The following is a 24555-nucleotide window of genomic DNA, read 5'->3' as shown; positions in this document are numbered from 1 at the left end:
TTTTGTATATCCCCGTAGCAGAATAGGTCACAAGCAGACAGTCACCGACCATCCAGAGATGAAATAGTTTGCTAAAACTTCTCTCCTGCTTACTGTTAGATAATAGCTACCTCACATATGATAGCACTTATAAATGGAATCCATCCCAGAATGCATCTCGATAGGTGTATAAAATTGACATTATCAGCTTTAAATTATTATTTATATAACTGTTTAAATAACTTTTAGAAACTTCCATCTTTTAATATTGCTGGTCTCCAATTAATTTTGTAAGTCATTTTTAAACGTAGGATAAATGTTATTGAGGAGCACGTGCTAATTTGTCACTCTTGTGTTTAAAACTATAATTAATGATTATGTTCTTTCTTTTATTCGACGATGATAGCAACACTTCATTGACAGCAAAACGCCATGTATTATTGTAGCTGGAAAGTCAGACCTGCACGAAGCTAAACAATGCCACGGCGCTTCCCCCACGGAGTTCTGCAATAAACACAAAATGCCGCCGCCCCAGAGTTATACCTGCAATACTGTTGGCCCACCGAGCAAAGACTTCTTTGTCAAAGTGACTACCATAGCCATGTATCCGTAAGTATAGGCCGGTATTGTGCTGCATGCGTTACGTTAAGATATGCATGGATTCCTATCATTAGCAACAGACAGAAGTGCTGTTTTTGATGTTGAGCTGAAATAATGGGTATGCTCTGCAAAATTGGAGGAAAAGTGACCACAGATGATTGATAGATTCATATGCATTGACTTGAGTCACCTGTGCAGGTGATATTTCAGTGAGTACAGGTAGTTCTGCGGTAACTGCAAATTGGATATAATGCAATTGATGAATTAGAGAACACTATTTGTATTCTGTGAGTCGATTGGTTATAATGCACTTTTGATCGGAAGCTGCAGAACCACTTAAAAGTTGCTTTGGTAACTTTAAAAAGCAGTTTAAAAAAAAAAAAAGCTGCCTTGCGAGGATAAAAATCATTCAAGTAAAAAAAAACTGTTTCCACGTAACATCCCTGCAGCAACCAGACACCATTGTCTCTTAAGAACACAGTCTGTCATTTTCACTGGGGGTGGTCATTGAAATTGACAAGTAATCGCCCCTATTAACACTTGTACATCGATACTGTATTAAATAATGTAATATATAGTCTTTAGTATTTTTAGCCGACATTAACAGAAATAAACAGAGCTATTAAAAAGACCTTTATTATTGAAAATCCTGCAGGGACAAATCTGTTATTGCGAGCCTGAATCTCTTGCCCTAACCCCCCTTTTCCCCACATAGACACAGCAGTTTTTATTAAGTGATTTTCCATAACGCAAGACGTCTTAGGAACACAAGTATACCATTAAAGCAGAAGTACCTGTCCCAAGATTTTAACCTAATCTAAGAGAATATTAAACTTTAGAATGAACAAAAATAATGAATTATTCTTAAAGCAAATACTGATGATATGAGATGGCCATTTGCAAACAGTTGGCTATCAGGGCAGAATTGGGTTAATATCTGTACATGGGGGAAAGTTGGCAAGGAAAGTTGTCCTTCAAGATGAGTTTTCATTAAAAGTGTAAGAGGCCATATTGCAGAACATACATTTTACTATGAACAAAGTGGTTGTTATTTTTTATTAAATGAGGGAAGGTTATTTAGATGTGACACTTTATTCAGTGTCATTTTGCCCTTTGCTGCACTTGCATTCTATAACTTGGGGGGAAAATGAAAATCAAATTACAGTTTTATAACAGTTTAAACAATGCACTCGCTGCAAAAAACGATTCAAATGATTATTTCCGCCTTGCTGACCCTCGTTTGTACACCATAGATTCTACCGTAAATCTTCCTTACAGTTGAAATGGTCCTCAAATTTTCTCCCACCATCGAGGGTTTGCTCCACGACAAACTTTAGGCCCTTCATTTCATTCAACCTTAGAACTGAATTGAATGTTTGGAGCCAGAAATGAGCGGCAGAGAGGCAGAATATCACCAGTTAACACATTGAACATCTAATAAGCTGAACCTGAATGGAAATTTATCAATCCTTACAAAATGTGCAATCACTGAAATTCCAAATTTCTGGAATGTTTTGCTTTCCTAAGCTCTCAAATCCGGCTTACTTGCAGAGTGTGCTGTTATTATTGGTTCAACCTCAAACACCCTCTCCCTCTTTCTAGAATCTGATGATATTAAGTGCATGCAGGTTGCTTCTGAAATATGCCATAACCACCGGCTGTTGACAGTACGACAGCTGGCATTTGGGCTCATTCTTTTGAATCAATTGGCTTCATCCCTGATGCAATTATTTTCCTTGCTTCTTTTTAAAATAGGTAAAACTTTGTCACAGTAAACTCTTGAGTACGGCGGAGGATTGGCAGCCAGTGACGCAGTAGAGTATTAGAAAGGCTTGTGTAATATTTTCTTCCAAATCCAGAAGCGCTGGATTTGCTGCAGATGCCTTTGGTCCTTTGTACACAAAACAAAATCTTGTGTTGCAAGTCCTTTTTTTGTTGCTTTATTTACTTCTTTCTTGTAAGATCTTCCTTCCTTTGTTCCTGTAGGACTGTCGCATGTTGTGTGTTCTCCCTACGGGGGGGGTTGTTGAGATATGTTCAGGACTGGCGTTGGAACATTTGGTGCCTTTTGCAATCAGTTTCGAGAAGCGTGTCAGTCTGCGTTTTATTATTAACTTTTCTTTTGCGAGTGGCGACTCAACTGCCTTACTTCTGTGTGTTTTCGCAGCCATGCCCGATTACGCTGTTTATGCACCTGCAACAGGTGTACATATTGCATCTGTCAGAACCTCCTCAACTCAGACTTGCTGCAATCTGTAAAGACCAAATTCTACACTACAGTTCTTAACAGGTTCTTCATTTTATTTACTGGGTTTCAGAAGGCTTTTTCGTTATGTTTTCTGGGGCCGGATAAAATTCAAAAGTCGGCTTCACTCAGCATATCCACTGAAAATTTTAATTTTGAGGGATTTTATTTTCAAGCTTCTATTCATGGGGATAAATCTTGGAAGCCCTTGTAAGGACAATGGCAGCCATTGAAACGAGCATGGTTTTAACAAAAAGTGGTACAATCCTGTCTGATAATTTTGCTGAAAATTGGCTTGCAAATCTGCGAACATTACCTGTGGAAGGAAGGATATTAAATATATCAGTTGACAGAATGTTAAAAAGGTACTGTTTAAGAGAGAACTACAGATGCTGGAAAAATCGAAGGTAGACAAAAATGCTGGAGAAACTCAGTGGGTGAGGCAGCATCTATGGAGCGAAGGAATAGGTGACGTTTCGGGTTGAGACCAATTCCTTCGCTCCATAGATGCTGCCTCACCTGCTGAGTTTCTCCAGCATTTTTGTCTACCGTTAAAAAAGTCACTGTAATAATTCTGCTACATTTACACTACCGGATGAGGTTGTGACGTTTGGTTCCTTGTAGATGCAAAGTAATATTCCTCTTAAATTGATAGTCGGAGAATGCAGAAAGCAGATGCTCAATCTATGATTGCACTTCATTTTTAGCCAAAGTGAATCACAGTAAATTTCAAGATTAAAACCAGAACCATCCTGCATCAAACACCATTAAAGTTTTGAATGATAAGAGTTGTGGGCACACATAATCTTATCCTCGACTCGGTCATTTCCTTTGGTCTATGTCTTGAAGGGATCGAGGCTGCACATCTTGTAGTGGGGAAAAAATGGGATTTCTAGAGGTGGGTTCTTGATAGTTGAAGGGCCTGTTTCTGTGTTGATTTTAGTAGTGCCTACAAATGGCAAGATACTGCTAGCTCTACATCTAAAAGACATTCCAGACTTTCTAACATGTAGCCGGATTCTCAGGGTCTGTCCTGAAATGCTGCACTTTTGTCAGCCTCCATGATATGCTGGAGTGGGGTTAGGAGCAACAATCCGCGACAGTTAGTGAAAAGTGGACAAATCTGCATTCAAGGACCAGAAGACTTTATGTAAAGTTCATTCTCCATGCTGCATAAAGTTGCTTCACTGTTGTGCTGCAGAAATTTGGTGAGAGGTGTGTCAGATACATTTTTTAATATTCTTATTATCTAGTATTGTTACTTGAGATAAGTGTTGAACGTGACTTTTTTAGTGTAGAATTCCATAGGCAGCTTTACGAAACCAGCTCTATACTGGTCAAATATGAAGACATACTGAGCACTGTTTGTGATCATAGATGTTGGGGAAGTCCAGAACTAGGGGTCACAGTTTAAGGATAAGAGGGAAATCTTTTAGGACCGAGATGAGAAAATCATTTTTTACACAGAGAGTGGTGAATCTGTGGAACTCTCTGCCACAGAAGGTAGTTGAGCCAGTTCATTGGCTATATTTAAGAGGGAGTAAGGTGTGGCCCTTGTGGCTAAAGGGATCAGGGGGTATGGAGAGAAGGCAGGGATGGGATACTGAGTTGGATCATCAGCCATGATCATATCGAATGGGGGTGCAGGCTCGAAGGGCCGAATGGCCCCTACTCCTGCACCTATTTTCTATGTTTCTATGTAAAAGACAATATACAGATTATACAAGTAATTGCTGAGACGATGCATATAATATATCAGTTTTACATGGTATATTTACTGTCGTGTATGTATATGATTTGTATAAATGAAGCATTCGATGTTTTTAACTGACTGGGGATATTTAACAAACTGGAACTAAAAAATAAAGTGTCGGAGGAATTCTGGGTCGGGTGCATCTATGGAGTGAAATGGCACTTTGGGCTAGGAGCCTACTTCACACTGATGCTGGCTGACCCGCTAGGATACTCCAGCACTTTGATTTTTGCCCAAGATTCTGGAAGCCGCAGTCTCTTGTCTCTCCATTTATCCAACTGGACACTGAATCATGGTAATGATTCAGTTCAGCCCTGTTCGTGTCCTGAATACTCGTTGTGGCGGAGGTTAGTTCCCCAACTATGCAAGAGATGGACTGACATGTAGATAAAGGTACATACAAGCTGTCCATATATAAATGTAATAATCACCTGTTAATTCCCCATGGTGTTGCAGGAACAGTGTCAAGGCAAGGGATCGCTACAGGCGGAGGGGATTCTGTCCACCATTTAAAAAAAAATGTTTATATGATACATGGATGTATCATTATTTATATTTAATAGCAAATGTGACGTTGGAGAAAGTGTAGCTGGAGCTTTACAATTTACCTTGGAACTTGGAAACATTAAAGTGAGGTTCCACAGCAAAGTGGTATTAGTTTTTAATGCGGATATAGATATTCAGCACTCCTTCATTTGGGAACTTGATGCAACGAACTAGTTTTTCCACTATTGTTGAGTGTAATTATATATTTATCCTCTACAATTTTGAATATTTTTCATGTTAATTTGATAAATTAGAGTTCTATCCTTTATTAAGAACTTGCTGATTAGATTTTTATTTTTTGCTCCCTTCATTTGATAATTTGTTTTTTTTACACAGAGAGTGGTGAATCTGTGGAATTCTCTGCCACAGAAGGTAGTTGAGGCCAGTTCATTGGCTAGATTTAAGAGGGAGTTAGATGTGGCCCTTGTGGCTAAAGGGATCGGGAGGTATGGAGAGAAGGCAGGTACAGGATACTGAGTTGGACGATCAGCCATGATCATATTGAATGGCGGTGCAGGCTCGAAGGGCCGAATGGCCCCTACTCCTGCACCTATTTTCTATGTTTCTGTTACAAAATGCCTTGCCCATTGTAAATCACATCTTTCTTCTCTAGGCATATAAAGTAACTAATATTTTTATTCCATTGGAAAACGTTTTGAAATGTAATATTCTGTATTGTATATTGCATTTTGGCTTTGGCAAGTATTAAGTGTTTCTCTGGGTTATTTCCAGTTTCATCCCCAAGTCTGTTTCTTCAATCGCTTTGAACGACATTTTGTATCAGAACATTGTTTTCCCAACATCTAAGCACGATGTACCAGTTTTGACAAAACTTAAGGCAGAAAGGAAGGACTTGCATTTGTATTATTTAAATTCATAGGGAATCAAAGTGCTTGAAGCATAATAATAATATTTTTATTTTAAGTAAATTCAAACATTCTACTGTATAACTAGAATACTGTTATCTAGAAGATGGCTTATCCTGTAAAACTGACTTAGTGCTTTCTTAGAATTGCAAAATTCAAGTCGGTTGTGGGCAAGCAGATTGAAATGGGGAGAACGTCTTCCTAATTTGTAATCTTGCTCATGCCAACACCCACCACAGCACTGGTGAACAACAGATCCAATGACTCAAAATACTCCGTGGAAAGTGAGGGAATTACCCAATTTACCTCCTTTGCCCTTTCCAACATCATGCAACTGAAATTGGGAATATGAAAGTATTTTGGAATCACATACAGTTCCATTTAAGTTCTGAACTCCCCCCCCCCCCCCCCCGAGTGGAAATCTCAAAGACTAAAAGTTTAAAGGAGAAACGGGGGTGCAAATTTTTTTTTTGGGTGGGTGTCTGGAACGTGCTGCCAGGGTTGGTGGTGGAGGCAGATGCCATAGTGGCATTTATGAGGCTTTTAAACAGTTACAGAGATCTGGAGGAATATGGTTCATGTGCAGGTAGATGAGATTAGTTTATCCTGGAACAGATATTGTGGGTCGAGGGCCCTATCCTTGTGCTGTTCTGTTCTAAGTTCTACATATCTCTCTAAACTCCCTTCAAATACAACTGGGTTAGGAGGCTAATTGCCTTCATTTTTGTGGAACAGTCTATCCTTCCTTCAGGTAAGTGAGGTAAATTGGGAACAGTGGATATGCCATGAATAAGGCGGCTATTGAAGAAAGTAGAGCAGGAGCCCAGAGCACAACCAACACTATCTGTTGATCAAATGCCTTCTGGTAATGATTGCAATTGTAAGGCGTTCAGTTTATTAATATCTTCTAATTGAAATTACAGGTTTACAGAATTGGAAATAAATGTTTGGGTTGTGTGGGTGGAGAGAAAGAGATTTTGTTATATTTCTTTGTCGAGTTGCTTTCCTTGTCATTTGCTATTTTTGCCAAGTAAAAATCAAATGCAGCAATCGCCATGTTGCAAAGCCTATTTAGAAAACTAATCTGATTTCCGTACAGCAATGTAAACAAGTCTAATATTTGATGAGTTTACATGGCCAAGTGAGAGGTACCTGGGTTTGTTTACAAGTGGTACAACACTCACTCTGTTGGTTGTATTCTTTGGCTCCTGCCGTTTGCCATTATTAACAGCAAGCATTTCTCAGCCCTTTTCTACTCTCAATCTGTTCTGGGAGTTCAAACCTTCATGCTGATAGTATCAAAAGGGACCTTCTGAGTTCTGAGAATACAAGGAATAGCAAGTCTGAAGAAGGGTCTCGACCCGAAATATCACCCATTCACTTCTCACCAGAGATGCTCCCTGTCTCGTTGAGTTATTCCGGCTTTATGTGTCTATCTTTGTTTTAAACCAGCATCTGCAGTTCCTTCCTACACAAAAGCAAGGACTATTCTCTGGTTTGATCTGGAACTTGCAAACTGGAGATAAGATAGTCTGGCAAATTAGAAATGTAACCCCTCTTCACGCATTTCTTAACTTTTCTCCTTCCTCCACCGCACCAGGCTGACCCGTGTAAAGACAGGGTACTGATGAGGGAGGGAATCTTTTTAAACTACTTGCATGAATTGTGAAGTCAATGTGTAGCAGACCCATATAGTACATCAATCAAATCTTAAATCTACAAAGTCTGCTAAGCTAAAGGGAGTATCTCGTGCACTGACCCTATTGGCAAAGACTGCACAACAGTCAGATTAACAAGTCCCTGAGCTCAGTGGGGTCTTCACAGAATTCAGCAGGTCTTAGGTAGAACAATCATTGGTCTCCACATTAATGAGAGGAAAATCAGCCGGACATCCTTTAGCTGATCACCTTGAACTCACAAGGTTCAATGATATCGTGAATTATGTGGTGGACAAAGAGTTGGATTTATACTAAATTTGATACATAAAGTAAATGCGTATCTTTATTTGAATTGTGGTTAGCAAGATTAGCCCACCCTGGATAAAAGGTTCTAAATAATCAACTTTATCACAACATTTCAAAAATGAAAAATGTTTGTAATGTTTAAATTTGTCGATTCAAACTCCTCTTGAAATGTTAATTATTTTCCCCTGCACTTAGTTGTTAGTTACTTTTGTTCAGTTAGGATATTGGTAAAGCAATAGACTATACCTCAGCTCCAGGTAGTGGCATTCAACTAATCCTCCCATCATTTGATAGGTTGTAAAATGCAAATCAGAATATAAGCATTTTAAGTTTCAAGTCCATAGTTGAAATTTTTAATTATTTTTGTAACATCATCGGAATTCAGTTTGTAATTTTAGATTTCCAAGTAAGCGTGAATCATTTGCCCTCTACTGTTGCATGAATCCAGTCTCATAAATGTCATAAGACGTGTATTCTCCCAACCCAAAATGCCATGGTCTTTGTTTACATTGTTATATTTTACTCCCAAAGCTTGATGGTTTGAACACCTATTATTGCATTTGCCTTTGTAAAACTTTCAATTCATTATTGCATGCACGAGTAAAGGTAAACTGTAAATATCTTGGTGTGCCATAATATTTCTAATGTTATATTTAGATGTTCATTTTAATTTTGTTTGCTTACCTGTAACTGTTTCCACACCAGTATCACATCACTCCTTATTAACTACATTCCATAATCTTGTCCCGTATTTGTCCTTCTACCTTTCCTCCCTTGCTAGCATGTGTTGGAAAGATTTTCCTGTTTGCCTTGAGATGAAAATATTACTTTGTCATCTGTTTTTATTGTCATGATATATGTTTTTAATATTCTGGTTGCTGGTTTACATTTGTTTTGTTGCCTCCCATTAACAGGATTTCACTTTGGTGGTATTTGTCACAATGTAGGTCACTTGCAGGGGATGAATGCAGCTGATCTCTTGATCAGTGGTTCTAAGATGTGTCCTTACTCATATCTAAATTAATGTTGCTGTATGCACCAAGATCCCTTGTTGGGAGGCTAATTGGTCACTTGCTATAGTGTCAACCATTGAGTATTTTGATCAGTTTGTGCTGTACATTTCATGGAAAATGGCTGCCACTAAAATGTTCGCGAGCAATTGAACTTTGACCTTTGTACCTCCATCAACTCATCCCCTACTCACCAAAACCCCCAGTAACGGAACATATTCCACATCCCCAATTATCTCTCATTCCCACCTTCCCACATTGGGCTGCTCTTTGTACAGACTCCAAGACCATCATACCTTTTGTCTTGTAATAGAGGCTGAAATTCAAGCAACTTGAGATTGGTGTTCAGATTTAGGTGTCCTGTTTGAGAGATCCAATACTGTATCAAACTATTGGCATTTGTAACCAGACTTGTAGTGTAACTGCCTTCAAAGTGAAACGGAGGTCTTAATACTTGTTGAATCTGAATTGGTGCTATTTAGAATATTGTGGCTTTGTTTTACTGCTGCCATGCCCTGCAATGGCCCATTTTCCCACTGGTGTTTGTTGCTGCTGTACCCAATGGTCTCAAGGGCCTGTCCCACTTTGTCGAGTTATTCATGAATTCTCCTGAGTTTTCAAACTTGCAGAATGTTCGTAACGAGTCCGTAGGATTCCGTGGATATATCGTAGCGGCTCGTTATGCCAGACGTAGGTACTCGGGGCATCAGGTAAGTCGGGACGTTTTTCAGCATGATGAAAAATGTCCACGAGTAAAACAAATAGCCCCGAGTACCTACAGCTGGTATAACGAGCCGCTACGATATACCCACGGACTCATTGCGAACATTCTGTGAGTTTGAAAACTCGGGAGAATTCATGAATAACTCGGGAAAGTGGGACAGGCCCTTCATGGTATTTGAGACCCACTGTGCCAATAAAATCTCCGTTATTAACAGATTTTTTGTTCACCTCAAAATGACCCTTCTAACCTGCACTCCCTAACTTGAATGAGCATGCTCAGTTAGCCAATGCCTGCAGCTCACATATCCCTAACAATCTAATGATGTATTACTTGATCATTCGATAAGGCTGAGTGATCACGTCATCTAAGCAGCACGTGACTGATGTGCATTTGTATGAAGGGGCAGTCCTGCTAAAGAGTAGTGAATATAAATTTGTTCATTTTAATTTATAACTGATTTCTGAGAGTTTCTACATTAAAGTTGCTCCGTTTTGTTTAAGAAATCTCCATTAAAATGAAGCATTGCTGTACTTTTAACATCAATTGAGTACCTAAATTAGTTCCACCACTCTCAGGCTGCTCAAAATGTGTTGCATTTTATCTTTCACCTAAGTTTCTTTAGCAAAGAACCAGCTATGTTAGATCTCTTATTTCCCCCTGTGCTACATAGGGGAAAATATCTCCTTGAGCGAATGTACCATTGACATTTTGGGTCAAGCCCCTTCTTCTGACTGATAGATAGTAAGGGGGAGAAAGTTGACAAAGAGAGGTTGAGGTGGGACAAAGCCTAGCAAGTCTTTTCCAGCTTTCTCCATTCCCAACTAATATCAGTCTGAAGAAGTGCCCCGACCTGAAATGTCATCTATCCATTCCCTCCACAGATGCTGCCTGACCCGCTGAGTTACTCCAGCACTTTGTGTTTTACATAAGGTTGCAGTGTCTTCAGTTCCTTATGTCTTCACATAACTACTGTTCCTCCATTCCAAAGAAACCTAGAATATGCACGCACGCCATGATATTAATGGCTGTTGTTTAGCGCCTTTGAATGGTACCTGACTTTCAATAGATCCTTCCCTTCATACCCCACCACTTACCTTCCAAACCCTCACCTGCCATCCTCAAAATGTATTCAAAATTAAAGAAATGTTTTGCGATTGCAAGAATGCATACATTCAGGTTAACAATTCAAATATTCCATTCTGTTAATGAAGTTTAGACAATAGACATTAGGTGCAGGAGTAGGCCATTGGCCCTTCAAGCCAGCACCGCCATTCAATGTGATCATGGCTGATCATCCCCAATAAGTACCCCATTCCTGCCTTCTCCCCATATCCACTGACTCTGCTACCTTGAAGAGCCCTATCTAGCTCTTTTAAAATTAGTGCAGGACTGCTCCTTAAATCTAATCATTAACCAATCACTTGGGGATTTATACTCGTATAATGCAGACAGTTGAGCCGTGTGCTATTTATTGCCATCTTATGAACTGAATACTTGTGTGTGTATGTGTGTGCGTGTATGTATGTGTGTGTGTGTGTGTGTGTATACAAGGTTTAAAGATCGAGTAGACGAGGTGGGGGCTTTGCTGTTGGCCAATGATGAAGGCAGTCTCGTTCACCAAGTACACGCTGTCAGCTTTGTTGAAGATTCTATCTTCATGGGTTCTTCTGGTGCTGCTCCCAGCTCACAGCCTGAAGACAGGTAACTGTATAAAGAGTAAATTCTACTGCACCGGTCTATGGTTGTCACATGGAACAATTCCTGGCGTATTCCAGTTAAACGTATCAGCTGTACCCCAATCAGGTCAAGTCAAGAGAGTTTATTGTCATGTGTCCCAGATAGGACAATGAAATTCTTGCTTGCTGCAGCACAATAGAATATTGTAGGCATAAATACAGATCAGATCAGTGTGCCAATATACCATTAAAAAAAAATATATATATATGTATACACACATAAATAAACAGATAAAGTGCAGTAGGCTGTTATAGTTCAGAGTTTGTTTGAAGTTGTGTTTAATAGTCTGATGGCTGTGGGGAAGAAACTGTTCCTGAACCCGGAGTACTAGATTTCAGGCTCCTGTACCTTCTACCTGATGGCAGCGGAGAGATGAGTGTGTGGCCAGGATGAACATTGGCCCAATGACTAAGAAGGAACTGCAGATGCTGTCCAATGACTGTTCTTGCTCCTCAGCCCCACTCCGATATTTTAAACTGCACTCCTCACATTTTGCTTTCCCTGTCTACATGCAACATAGCAACTAAAAACATCCAAGACACGCTCTCACGAGAGGAGACGTGGAGGTTTTGGTCTTTTCAATTATGTAGTAAATAACTTTCCACTGAAATGAGTGTTGGAATTATTAGACGTGAGGATTGAGCTTTGGGAGAAAGCCAGTACCTGTTCTGTTACCTAATATCACCAGAATGCCGCCTGGATTAAAAGTTATTAGCTGCAAGGTTGGAAAGTCTTCAATCGTTTTCTCTCTGATACTGGAGATTGAGGGGAGTTTTGTCGGAAGTATATAACATTTATGAGAGGCACAGATAGGGTAGACGGTCAGAACGTTTTCCCCCAGGGTGGATATTTCAAAGACTAAAGAACAAGGCTTTAAGGTGAGACAGGCAACATTCAAAGGAGATGTGCGGGGCAGGTGTTTTTTACACAGAGGGTGGTGGGGGCCTGGGACGCTGCCAGGGGGAGTGGTGGAGGAGGCAGCTACGATAGTGGTGTTTAAGATGCTTTTAGACCGAAACATGTAGATGGAGGGACATGGATCATGTGCAGGCAGATAAGGTTCATTTAACTTTGTATCATGCCCAGCACTGACATTGTGGGCCGAAGGGCCTGTCCTGTGCTGAACTGTTCTATGTTCTATCAAGTGACCATAATGCATTGAAGGTAATCTGGATACAGAATGGTTACAAACTAAAAGCCAATGAGATATAATGAAGTCAGGAGTGTGCTTTCTCTATAATGTTTGTGTTTTTATTCTTGAGTTTTATTATTTTTTTTAAGGATTTTAACTTGAATAACTTTGAACGAGAATGAAGGCGACAGGCAGCTACTCACAGCTGCCGTGGGTGATTATGTTGAAGTATATTTGCAATGTCTTCCTCAAGCTTCGCAGGATTACCCATACAAAGTGTGCATACATTTGTAATGGGAAATCTAAATCTACAACATTGTTATGCTTAATGCTCATTAAAATAGTCTTTCTATTCAAGTAAAACATTTTTAATTACCATCACATATATTACAAGGTCATTAGTGATAAGAGTAGAATTTGCACACTCGGCCCATCAAGTCTACTCCACCATTCAATTATGGCTGATCTATCTCTCCCTCCTAACCCCATTCTCCTGCCTTCTTCCCATAACCTCGTACTAATCAAGAATCTATCTATCTCTGCCTTAAAAATATCCACTGACTTGTCTACCACAGCCTCTGTGGCCAGGAATTCCACAGATTCACCACCCTCTGACTAAAGACATTTCTCCCAATCTCCTTCCTAAAAGAACATCCTTTAATTTAATTGAGTCTAGTCCTAGACTCTCCCACTAGTGGGACCATCCTCTCCACATTCACTTATATGCCAAAACTGGAATAATTAGCCGTCTTCAGAAAAAGAATGGAATCTTTGTATTAAAATATAATTGCTTTCTGAAGTATCTTTTTATTCTTAAAGCACGTTTCCATATTGTTTCAAATTGCCCATTCATTAATATACTATGTGATGCATATTTCAACACATTTTTTCAATTAAATTTAAGTTATCTAACTAACAATTGGAAAATCCAATTATATTTGTTTTGTTCCTTATGCTCAGTGTTTAACATGTCCCTGTTTATCACCATAGCAACAGCAACTGCTTTCATTTGTCTTTAACATAGTAAAACATCCCAAGGAACTTTACAAGAGCATTATCAAATACACTTTGGCACTGAGCTACATGGCAGGAGACAATAAAGAAGGCTTTAAAGAGCTGCTTCAGACAAAGTACCGGAAGAACTCGTCAGTCGGGCAACATCTGAGGAGGGAATAGATAGATGAAGTTTCAGCTTGGGACCGGCTTTCAATCTGAAGAAAGATCCAAAACGTCATCTGTCCATTCCCTCCGCAGATGCTGCCTGGCCCACTGACTTCCTCCAGCATTTTGCTCAAGTTTCCAGCATCTTGTGTCTCCACTTTAAAGACCTGCTTGAGGAAGGAGAGCTCTCGGAAGAGAATTCCAGGGTTTTGGAAGCCTCGACAGCTGGAGCCATGGACATTCATGGTGGAGCCATTAAATGAGATGGCAAAGATTGGAGGAATGCAGACAATTAGAGTACAAAAATCGGTAGGAGGGCATGTTGTTGTGAGGAGTGTATTTGGACTCTGCCACAGGATGTAGACACTAAGCGAGTGGATAAAACCTGGCAACTGGAGTTTCTTGTGGAGAAGGTGTGAGGCCAAGGACTTTGAGAGGAATCAATAGGTAGATTATTATCTAAAGTTGCTAATCATTGAAGTGCAAAGGCATCTGGGTGCTCTTGTGTGTGAATAACAAAAAGAGAGCAGGTGTGTTTGTCTCCATTGCAAGGAAAACAGAGTTTTTTCTTAGCTGGAAGCCATTGTGGTTCCATAAGCCCTGGGTTTGGTGCAAGCTCAGGGTTTTGGATAACCTCAGGTTTACACAGAATAGAAAATAGGATCTAATTACGTTGCAGAGTGAGTTTTCTCAGCCACAGGCTGGCAGAGGCAGAGCCAAGCTCTCACCTCCCAGTTAGCACAATGGCCTTCCAAAGATGAAAGGGTGAGGGACACAGCGTGGAAACAGGCCCTCTGGTCCACTGAGTCCACACCTACCACAGATCACCATATTCACACTGTAGACAATAATGCTGGAGAAACTCAGCGGGTGAGGCAGCATCTATCGAGCGAAGGAAATAGGTGACACAGAAGGGTCTCGACCCGAAACGTCACCTATTCTGCTGAGTTTCTCCAGCATTTTTGTCTAACTTCGATTTTTCCAGCATCTGCAGTTCTTTTTAAACCACACTGGTTCTATGTTATCCAACTTTCTCATTCCCATTCTACACAGTAGGGGCAATTTACAGAGGCCAATTAACCTACAACCCCGCACATGTTTGGGTTGAGGGAGGTACCGGGACACCTGGAGAAAACCCACGCGGTCCCAGGGAGAAAGTGAAACACAGAAACGGCACACAGATGACACCCGAGATCAGGATCGATCTCGTGTCTCTGGCTCAATGAGGCAGGAGCTCTGCCCGCTAAGCGCACCCACTTTTAATGCCATCAATGTTCCCTTGGAGCTGAGTGGAAGGACCAGGTACTTGAATCACTCAGTTACTGCCACATCGCGATTGTAACCAGTGCTGCTGAGTGGCTGAATTCAGATGGTGGAGTAACTGGAAAAGCTATAAAGCAGGAACAAAAAATACCTGGGAATAAGTGGCAGCTTTCTCAGACACTCCCCACAACATTAGTACTTTTCAAATGTCGCTCACTTATGTTTTAATGTAAATCTGAATGTAACAATTGTATCACTAATATACTCTGTGCCTAACACTTACTGGCTTGTTACCAAGTGGAATAGACATGATGAGGCAGCATTGAACATTTTTTGCTAGATTGCATTATTTTTCAGCAAATCGATTAAAAAGAAGCTCTCGTATGTCGCCCAAGTTAATGACTAACTCAGACCTACTAAATCAGTAAATAATGCTGCCATTAACCCACTCGTTAAGCTGCCGTACTGTCAGATGTCTGCCCAGTGCTTAATCGAGCATGTTCATGTGTGGGAGCATTAAATTTGACTGCAGCCCACAGCTTATGTCTTTGCAAGGGCACAGTGTGGCCCCTGGTACAAAGAGCATGCCTTCCATTCTTGTATCACAGCATCGTGTAGTATTGATCCATCCGTGACAGGAATAAGTTAGGACTGTGCCTTTTTTGTAAAGAACGCATATACAGCTTTGTGTTTCAGAATGGTTTTAAAAACGCACTGATCTTTTCATTTCAACTCTTGCTGTAAGTAGAGGTAAAATGCTGGAGTAACTCAGCGGGACAGGCGGCATCTCTGAAGAGAAGGAATGGGTGACGTTTCGGGTCGAGACCCTTCTTCAGACTGCAGAGACCACTCCCTCCGCAACTCCATGGGTCACTCGTCCCTTCCCACCCAAACCATCCCGTCCCCAGATACTCTCCCCCGCAACCGCAGGAGATGTCACACCTGTCCCTACACCTTCCCCCTCGCATCCATTCAAAGACCTCGGTATGTGAGACCTCCTCCAATCTCTTCACCTGCATTTAGCGTTTCCGATGTGGCCCCCTTTACATTAGTGGGACCAGGCGCAGACTCGGCAACCATTTTGCCAAACACTTGCACTTAGACCGGCACTTAGACTGGATCTCCCAGTTGCTAATCAAACTAGCATGAGACAGGTCTCGACCCGAAACGTTGCCCATTCCTTCACTCCAGAGATGCTGCCTGTCCCGCTGAGTTACTCCACTGTTTTGTGTCTATCGTTGGTGTAAACCAGCATCTGCAGATCCTTCCTACACGTTCTTACTGTACGTCTTTGCTTCTTTTCAGACACACCTCACAGGCCGACTTGAAGACTTCAACCTTCTGGCTTCGAGCAAGTCTTGGAGCCACGGTGTTTGCTGTCCTAGGATTTGCTGTGTACAAAGCATTACTGAAACAGCGGTGATCAGCGGGGAGAGGGGGCGTCACTGGGTCATCATTTTATAAACAGTTTCAAGAGGCACTAACGAATATCCCGAGTGGTTTTTTTTAAATTGTAATATGCAAGCCGTTCTTTAAACTGAGGGGCGCAAGAGAACAAAAGTGCTGAATGGTCAAAAGCTGGTCCGATAGCAACCACGATCTTGGAAAGAACGTTTCCTGAACTTGTAATGACCCTTCTACCATTTCAGACCCCGCTTCTGTTTTGCCATGTGGTAATAACTCCAGAGTACCTTTCATGCGAGAATAATTCAGATCCGCCAATATCAGGTGTCCAAAAGGGATATAATTGTGTAAATACTGTAAATAATGGTGCAGTTCCCAAATGGAATTGTCTCCCAGAATACCCGCTACAGTTAGCCCACTCTAGGTGTATAGTGCAACAGGTTAAATGTTACCGAGTGATTGTTTCATGTGGATATTTAGATCTTTATATCCTCCTGCCTGGTATTTAAAATATTGAGGGAGTTTTATTTATTGTTTAGTTAATATTTTAATTTCTAGGAAACACTGAGTGAAGTCACCGAGAGATTCATTTCTCAGGGCATCATCTTACACAGAATAGCAATCATTGTTCTTTTTCCTTCTCTGAGTGGAGCTGAGTTCGGTCTCACTTCTGCACCAAGTAAAGGAGTTTTGTATCTGAGAAAATAGGCAGTGTATTATGTCTCTCTCCTCCACCCCCCCTCCTCCCCCTCCTCCCCTACAGACAACTCTGTATCGTTCTTTAAGGCAGGTAAGAAAGTAACGGTATTTGCACTTGAGGTAACGCGAGTCCTGCCGATTCCACAATCATAACATTCAAGTAAGTGAAGGATGAGTCTTCCTATTCCCGTAACCTGTGCTTGTCGCAACTCAAGGGCAATGCAGCTATTGCTTTGTTAGTGTGTAATAGTTGCATGTTTCTCAGTATCTTTCTTAAGTTAGCTCTAAAATACCACTGAGCAGTGTTTCTGTTACAATGAATTTCGGTTCTTCCTGTATATTAAACCAATAACTGTTGCATTACATTGACTTTTTCAAACAATTTCAATAAATATCTACATGCTATATCTAACATTCTTATAGATTACCTTCTTTGCGGGCATTAATTATTCTTTTTTTCCAAGTCTGAACATATTCTATCAAAAATCTCGTGCTCGTTTGAAAAGCTGAAGGTTTAGGGACAAATTGATGTAGTGAATTTGAAATCTGCTCTCTCTTATCACTAGAGTTTTATGTTAGTCCATTCCAGGTGAACAGCATTGAGTGTTTTCTTAGTCTTTAAAATCACTTGGTTCTGAGCTCCCATTTAGATCTAAAATTGGGAAATACTGGAAACACTCGGTAGGTAAGTCCGCATCTGTGAAGAGGAAATCATTTGACATTTCAGGTCGAAGATGGACACAAAAAGCTGAAGTAGTAGCTTGTTTGCAGGCAGCATCCCTGGAGAAAAGGAATAGGTGATGTTTTGGGTCAAGATACAATACAATACGGTTTTATTCGTCACATTGCACATGAAGTGCAAGTGAAATGAATTTGCCAGCAGCGGTACAATGAGAAAGAACACACAAAAACACAGTAAAAATTTAACACAAACATCCACCACAGCATTCATCGCAGTGGTGGAAGGCACAAAAATTGGCCAGTCCTCCTCCATTTTCCCCCGTGGTCAGGACCACAACCTTCCGCAGTCGCCGCTGCAGGCGTCCAGATGAATGAAAGTCAAGGTAAGTCCTGAATCGGTGCCTCCCCCCACCGGAGACCGTGGCTTCAGGCTGGTGTAGGCCGCAGGCCGGCGGTCGATGATTTAAAGTTCTTGACGCAGCCAGAAGCACCGCAGACTGCAGGGCTGGCAGTCGAAGTTGAAGCTCCCCTCCAGGGATCCCCAGCGAGGGACCCCGCTCCCGATGGCAAGTCTATGCCGCGCCCGCAGTAGAAGTAGACCACGGGCCGGCAGTCGTAGTGGAAGCTTCTTCTTCCCCCGGGTCCCCAACGAGGGATCCCGGGCTGCAGACATAGCGCCAGCTGGAGCTGTGCAGACAGCTGTGCTTCAGGCTGCCGGCTGCCGTGATCCAGCGAAACGGAGCGCTCCCCTCCGGTGAGCCCCAGCGAGGGCTTGCCCGCTCCACGCCGAGAGTCCACGCTGCGTCCACCGCTGAGGCCCCGGCCGCACCGATCCTTGCTGTTAGGCCACGGGGGAGGCGACCTGGAAAAAGTCGCCTCTCCGTGGAGGAGGCGACCAAAACGGTTTCCCCCTTACCCCCCCACACCACCCCCCCACACAAAACGCACAAAGAAATATTAAAAACATACATTTAAACACACTAAAAAAATTTAAAAAGTTGAAAAAAACTGACACGCTGCTGGCAGGGCGCCGGCTTGCAGCCCCCCCACTGACCTATACTTCTTCAGACAGAATCTAGGGTCAGCCTGAAGAAGGGTCTTGACCCAAAACATCATCTACTCCTTTTATACAGAGATGCTGCCTGCTAACAAGCTACTGCAGTTCCTTTCTACACATCCTGACATTCCAGGTTGATGTAATAAAAGATCTTTAACATTCATTCTCTTCCTCCACTGGTCCTGCCCAATATGCTGGGTATCTCCAGCTCCTCATGTTCTGCTGTATTCTTCTTCCATTTTCAGTTCATGTTCCAGCTTGGGAGTCTCCAAGATCATGTGTGAATTAAGGGCCCGTCCCACTCTGTGATTTTTTCAGCGACTGCGAAGGTCAGTGACTGACGCCCTAAAAACCGTCAAGTTGTACGACACAACGCGTCACCGACACGCCCAGCTACGACACTCAGCGTCACCGACACGCCCAGCTACGACACAACGCGTCACCCGCCTCCACAACGCAAGAAGGTTACACCAAAGTGTAATAATCACATTGGAAATAAACTTATCTACAATAAATCGAAGGACCAATAACGTTTTAATGGTTAAGTCGGCGCTTTATATACCCCCGTCACTGGCCGTCACCTGCAGGACAGCGCACGTCAGCGTGTGACAGGGCACACGACATGATAAGATACCCAGATGTTGCCTGAAGATTTTGAACGTTCCAAAATCCAGGGGCGACAGGGAGACACTACATGCGTCATGCCGCGACAACCTCTTTCCAGGCCAAGTGGGACAGGCTCTTTAATGTGCGAGTACCTGGCATACTGCTAATGGATTAAGCACAATGCATGGCTTGTTGACATGGGCACTTCCAGACTATTCAATTGCATTTTCATGGAAGAAGCTGAGCAAATCCTCCAGAGAGTGAGTCAAAGGACCAGAGGCTGGCTACGATCCTGGATTCTAAAGGTTCTTTGCAAATTATTGCAACCCAATACCAATTTCAATGGAAATACATTGTACACAAACAAAATCTCTGGCAGTGAGCAAGTTCCCAAATGCACCGTTAAAAACGCAACCTAGGGCTTTAGGCTGCTCTACCATTCTGAATAAAGCAGGAGGAGGGTCTCGTGCCCTAGCGAATCACCACCTCTCGAGTGAACACACAGACTTGCATTTTTGCCCTGTTTTCAGATTCTCAAGATACACCTCAGCCGACCGAGGAAGCCAGTAGTAGATATTGTTTAGTTTAGAGACACAGGGTGGAAATCGGCCCATCGAGTCCATGCCGGACCATGCGTTCACACCAGTTACATGTTGTCCCACATTCACATCCACTCCCTACACACTACGGGCAATGTACAGAGGGCCAATTAACTTACAAACCCGCACATCCTTGGGACGTAGGAGGAAACCGAAACGCCAGGATCGCGCTGTCGCAGGGAGAGCATGTAAACTCCACACAGACAGCACCCGAGGTCAGAATTGAACCAGAGTCTCTGGCCCTGTGTGGCAGCAGCTATACCCGCTGCGCCACCTGATCTAGAACACTTGCAAAATGTATTTCCTACCTTCCCTGCATGTTTTACCATGCTCTTTCATTCCTGTCTTCTGGTTACCCGCCTTTTTAAAAAATATCAAAACTCTGAGGCAAAGACACCCAGTTAGATTTAGTAATGCGCGTGCATTGTGAACAATCCCATCATTTCCACTGTAGAGTCTCCCATGACACTGTCCTCTCATCTACATCTCAGTCTTGCTTACATATTCACCTCATGGCTAGCCAACTTATTCCCAGGTCAACAAAGTCGATGCACTTTACTGAGACAAAACACAAAGTGCTGGAGGAACTCAGCAGGTCAGGCAGCATCTGTGGAAGGAGTGGACATGTGGCATTTCAGGTCAGGGCCCTTCTTCAGACTGATTGATTGGAATAGGGGGAGAAAGCTGGAAAAGTGAGACTGGGTTGGACAAAACCTGGCAAGTGATAGAGATGAACGGGGTTGGATGGAGGGTGGTTGGAGAAACAGATCTTGGACTAAGAATGTGGAGAATGTTGTGCTTCCATGCATCCACATGCAATGTCGAAATATTTTTCCATTCTTTCATTCTATATTAGCGTAATGCAATGTAGTGCATACATACATACATACATATTTAAATTCCATCGATGTTGGTCAAATAACATGGGGACCTTCTTACTTTTTTTGAGACATGGATTTTTTAAACGTGAATGTCTCATAATGACACATTTGTTGGTCTGCCGTATATTGCACCAACCCCCCACAATTTCAAATAACTAAATTGAACTTCATAAACAAGGAAAACACTTTTCATTTCCGTCATTTATGGTAATATTTACATAATTTACATCACATTGTAGTGTTTTGAAAGTGATGTAAAATTCAACATATTTCAGACAATGATAGCCCCACCCCTTGCTTACCCCAAAGGACAAAATGTCCAACATATACAATAATAAATAAATCATCATTTGCAAATTATATACAATAATAAATAAATCGTGGGTAACGGGAGGTTCTCATTATTTCTCTTGAGTAACCTGCGTTGGGAAAATAGACGTTTCGGCGTGTTCGGGATGCTAAATAACGTTGGAACTGCATTCTAATTTAGCCTGTTGTTGGTCTGCCTGTTGGAAAACTGGTCAAGTTCAGAACAAAGACGGCAGGTACACCAAAGATGCATTTTGCCTCTAATGTGTCAATTTACCTTCAATGTAGAAGAGCGTAGAAAATCTAGTAACTTTCTAATGTACCGACAAACCTAATTTCCCAATGAGTGTTGATAGGGGAACAGAAAATAACATTTTCAGGACAGAATAATATCGACAGAAAACAATAATATTTCCTCACCTCTCTTTGTTGTTGGGGAACCTGAAGAAAGACAGGTCGGGTTGTCCACATCGGCGATTAGAGCAATTTATACCGAACAGTGAGCTGTAGGTGTGGACGCCATGACAGTGTGGGGGAAGCCCGGTAAAATGGCGTCAACAATCACACGTCATACTAAGCTTTTATCGCTGTGGCGCATCTTGCTCCGCTCTATAATCTTTGCTCTGCACTGCCTCAATCACAAGGATGTCCATCCTCAAATTAGGAGACCAAAAATATGCAATACTCCAGATGTGGTCTTACCAGAGCCCTATACAACGGCAGAAAAATCTCTCTACTCCTATACTGAAATTCTCTTGTTATGAAGGGCAACATTCCATTTGCTTTCTTCACTGCCTGCTGTACCTGCACGCCAACTTTCAGTGACCGGTGTACAAGGACACCCAGGTCTCGCTGTACCTCCCCCTTACCTAACCTGACCCCATTGAGATAATAATCTGCCTCAGAGCCCTAGAGTGCAGCCCATCTGGTCCAGGTGATTTATCCACCTCCAGCCCTTTCTGTTTCCCAAGCACCTCCATAGTAATAGCCACTCCAATCCCTGGCTCACTTGAATTGCAGGCACGTTGCTGTTGTCTTCCACTGTGGAGACTGATGCAAAAAATGTATTCAACATGTCTGTCATTTCTTTATTCTCCATTATCACCTCTCCTGCGTCATTCTCCAGCAGTCCATCATCCACTCTTGCCTCCTTATATAACTGACCAAACTCCTATCTTTTATATTATTAGCTAGCTGACCTTCACGTTTTATCTTTTCTCCCCGTATTGCCTTTTTTAGTTACCTACTGTTGTTCTTTAAAAGCTTCCCAATACACTGGCTTCACACTAATCTTTGCAATGTTGCACATGCAATGCCTTCTCTTTTAGTTTTAGACTGTCTTTGAATGTTCTTGTCAGCCACGGTCACCTCTTTCTTCCTCTTTGGAATGAACTGATCCTCCATGTCCTGAATTATTCCCAGAAATTCCTGCCATGGCTGTTCCATTGTCATCCCTCCTAGGGTCCCTTCCCAGTCAACTGTGGCCAGCTCCTCCCTCATGCCTCTACTTCCCTTTCCTCAGCTGCAATACCGACACATCTGATTTCACCTTCTCCCTCTCAAATTGCAGATCAAAACTTATCACATTGTGGTCGCTACCTCCTGGTGGTTCCTTTACCTTGAGCTCCTTTATCAAATCCAATTCAGTACACAACACCAAGTCCAGAATTGCCTTTCCCCTGGTAGGCTCCACGACAAGCTGCTCTAAGATACAAATCAGAGGCACTTTAAAAATTCCCTTTCTTGGGGTTCAGTACCAACCTAATTTCCCCAGTCTACCTGCATATTGAAATCTCCAATGACCACTGTAGCATTGCCTTTCTCACATGCCAATTGTATCTCCTGATGTAACATGTGATACAGTGTGGAAACAGGCCTTTGTATCCCTTACTTGAGGGTTGAGGAGTGGGGTTGGGCTGAGGGGGAGGAGTTGGTGTTAGGGGGAGGAGTTGGGCTGAGGGGAGGAGTTGGACTGAGGGGAGGAGTTGGGGTGAGGGGGAGGAGTTTGGGTGAGGGGAGGAGTTGGGCTGAGGGGGAGGAGTTGGTGTGAGGGGAGGAGTTGGGGTGAGGGGGAGGAGTTGGGGTGGGGGGAGGAGTTGGGGTGAGGGGGAGGAGTTGGGGTGTGGGGGGAGGAGTTGGGCTGAGGGGGAGGAGTTGGGGTGAGGGGGAGGAGTTGGGGTGGGGGGGGGGAGTTGGGCTGAGGGGAGGAGTTGGGGTGGGGGGAGGAGTTGGGCTGAGGGGGAGGAGTTGGGGTGAGGGGAGGAGTTGGGGTGAGGGGGAGGAGTTGGGCTGAGGGGGAGGAGTTGGGGGTGAGGGGGGAGTTGGGGTGGGGGAGGAGTTGGGCTGAGGGGGAGGAGTTGGGGTGAGGGGGGAGGAGTTGGGGTGTGGGGGAGGAGTTTTTGGGTGTGGGGGGAGGAGTTTGGGTGAGGGGGAGGAGTTGGTCTGAGAGGGGGGGGGTGATTGGGCTGATTGGCTCCTCCCCCAAGCAATTGAACCCACTCTCCCCATGTTAAAAGGGGCGGGGCCTGGGAGTAATACAGATGGGAGAGTGCTCTGTGGAGTTGGGAGTGAGCTGATGGAGGTGAGTGGAAGGTGGAGGGTGGGGGATGGATGAAATAAGGGGTGAAGGAGAGGAGTTGGTGTTAAGGGAGTTGGGGTGAGGAGGGATAGATGGGGTAGGGATGATGTTGGGGGGGGGGGGGAGGTCAGGCTAGGCAGGGCCAGAGCAGTGATGGGGGAGGGGGTGGCTGAGAGGGAACCTGGTCATTATGGAGGTGAGAGAGAGGGCAAGGTTTGGTATTGTTCCCCCCCCCCCCCCACCCATCAATACTATAATTGATTCAATTGGCCCCATGCTAATTGGGGTGGGGCCTGGCTAATAATTGGGATGGGAGTGATGGCCTGGGCAGGTGGGACTGAGCTAATAGAGGTGAGTAGAGGCTGGACAGGATTGAGTTGTGGAAGGAGGAGAGTGGGGTATAGGAAGGAAGGAGAGTTAAGTTTGGGAAGTTAAGGGAGAGGGGATGGGTTGGTTTGAGGGACCGTTGTTCACTCACACTCCCTGGGGACAGGGCCTGGGGAGGGATTAAGGGGAGGAGGTATATGGCTGATAGAGGTGAAAGGGAGGAGTGTAGTGGAAGGAGAGTAGAGGAGGGGTGAAGGAAAGGGTTGAGAGTTGAGATGATGAGCTATGTGGAGGCAGAGTGGGGGACTGAGGGGATTTGAGGGAGGGGGGAGTTTAGTGTGCTCGGGACGGTGGCGGTTAAGAGGTTGAGGCGAGGTAGTTAAGTTGCATGGAGGCAAGTAGGTTGGGAGGAGTGAGAGATGAGGACAGAGTGA

The 24555-nt window shown here is 43.1% G+C and overlaps 1 protein-coding gene across 4 annotated transcripts in view; it reads left to right on the top strand.

Moving 5' to 3' along the window:
- LOC129708149 (mitochondrial Rho GTPase 1) overlaps positions 1–17495 on the top strand; it is a 54082-nt gene extending 36587 nt beyond the window's left edge. For 2 of the 4 annotated variants that reach the window (XM_055653731.1, XM_055653728.1), the window contains 4 exons: positions 386–588; positions 2747–2869; positions 11239–11388; positions 16286–17495. In XM_055653731.1, the coding sequence (XP_055509706.1) occupies positions 386–588; positions 2747–2869; positions 11239–11388; positions 16286–16403 (594 nt within the window). In that variant the 3' untranslated portion in view covers positions 16404–17495. The remainder of the gene's footprint in view (positions 1–385; positions 589–2746; positions 2870–11238; positions 11389–16285) is intronic. The other 2 variants (XM_055653729.1, XM_055653730.1) reach the window with 2 other exon arrangements.
- Positions 17496–24555: the final 7060 nt, after the last annotated feature.

Source organism: Leucoraja erinacea, chromosome 23 (assembly GCF_028641065.1).
Source record: "Leucoraja erinacea ecotype New England chromosome 23, Leri_hhj_1, whole genome shotgun sequence".
NCBI lineage: Eukaryota > Metazoa > Chordata > Chondrichthyes > Rajiformes > Rajidae > Leucoraja > Leucoraja erinaceus.
This window is presented reverse-complemented; position numbering and strand designations above follow the sequence as displayed.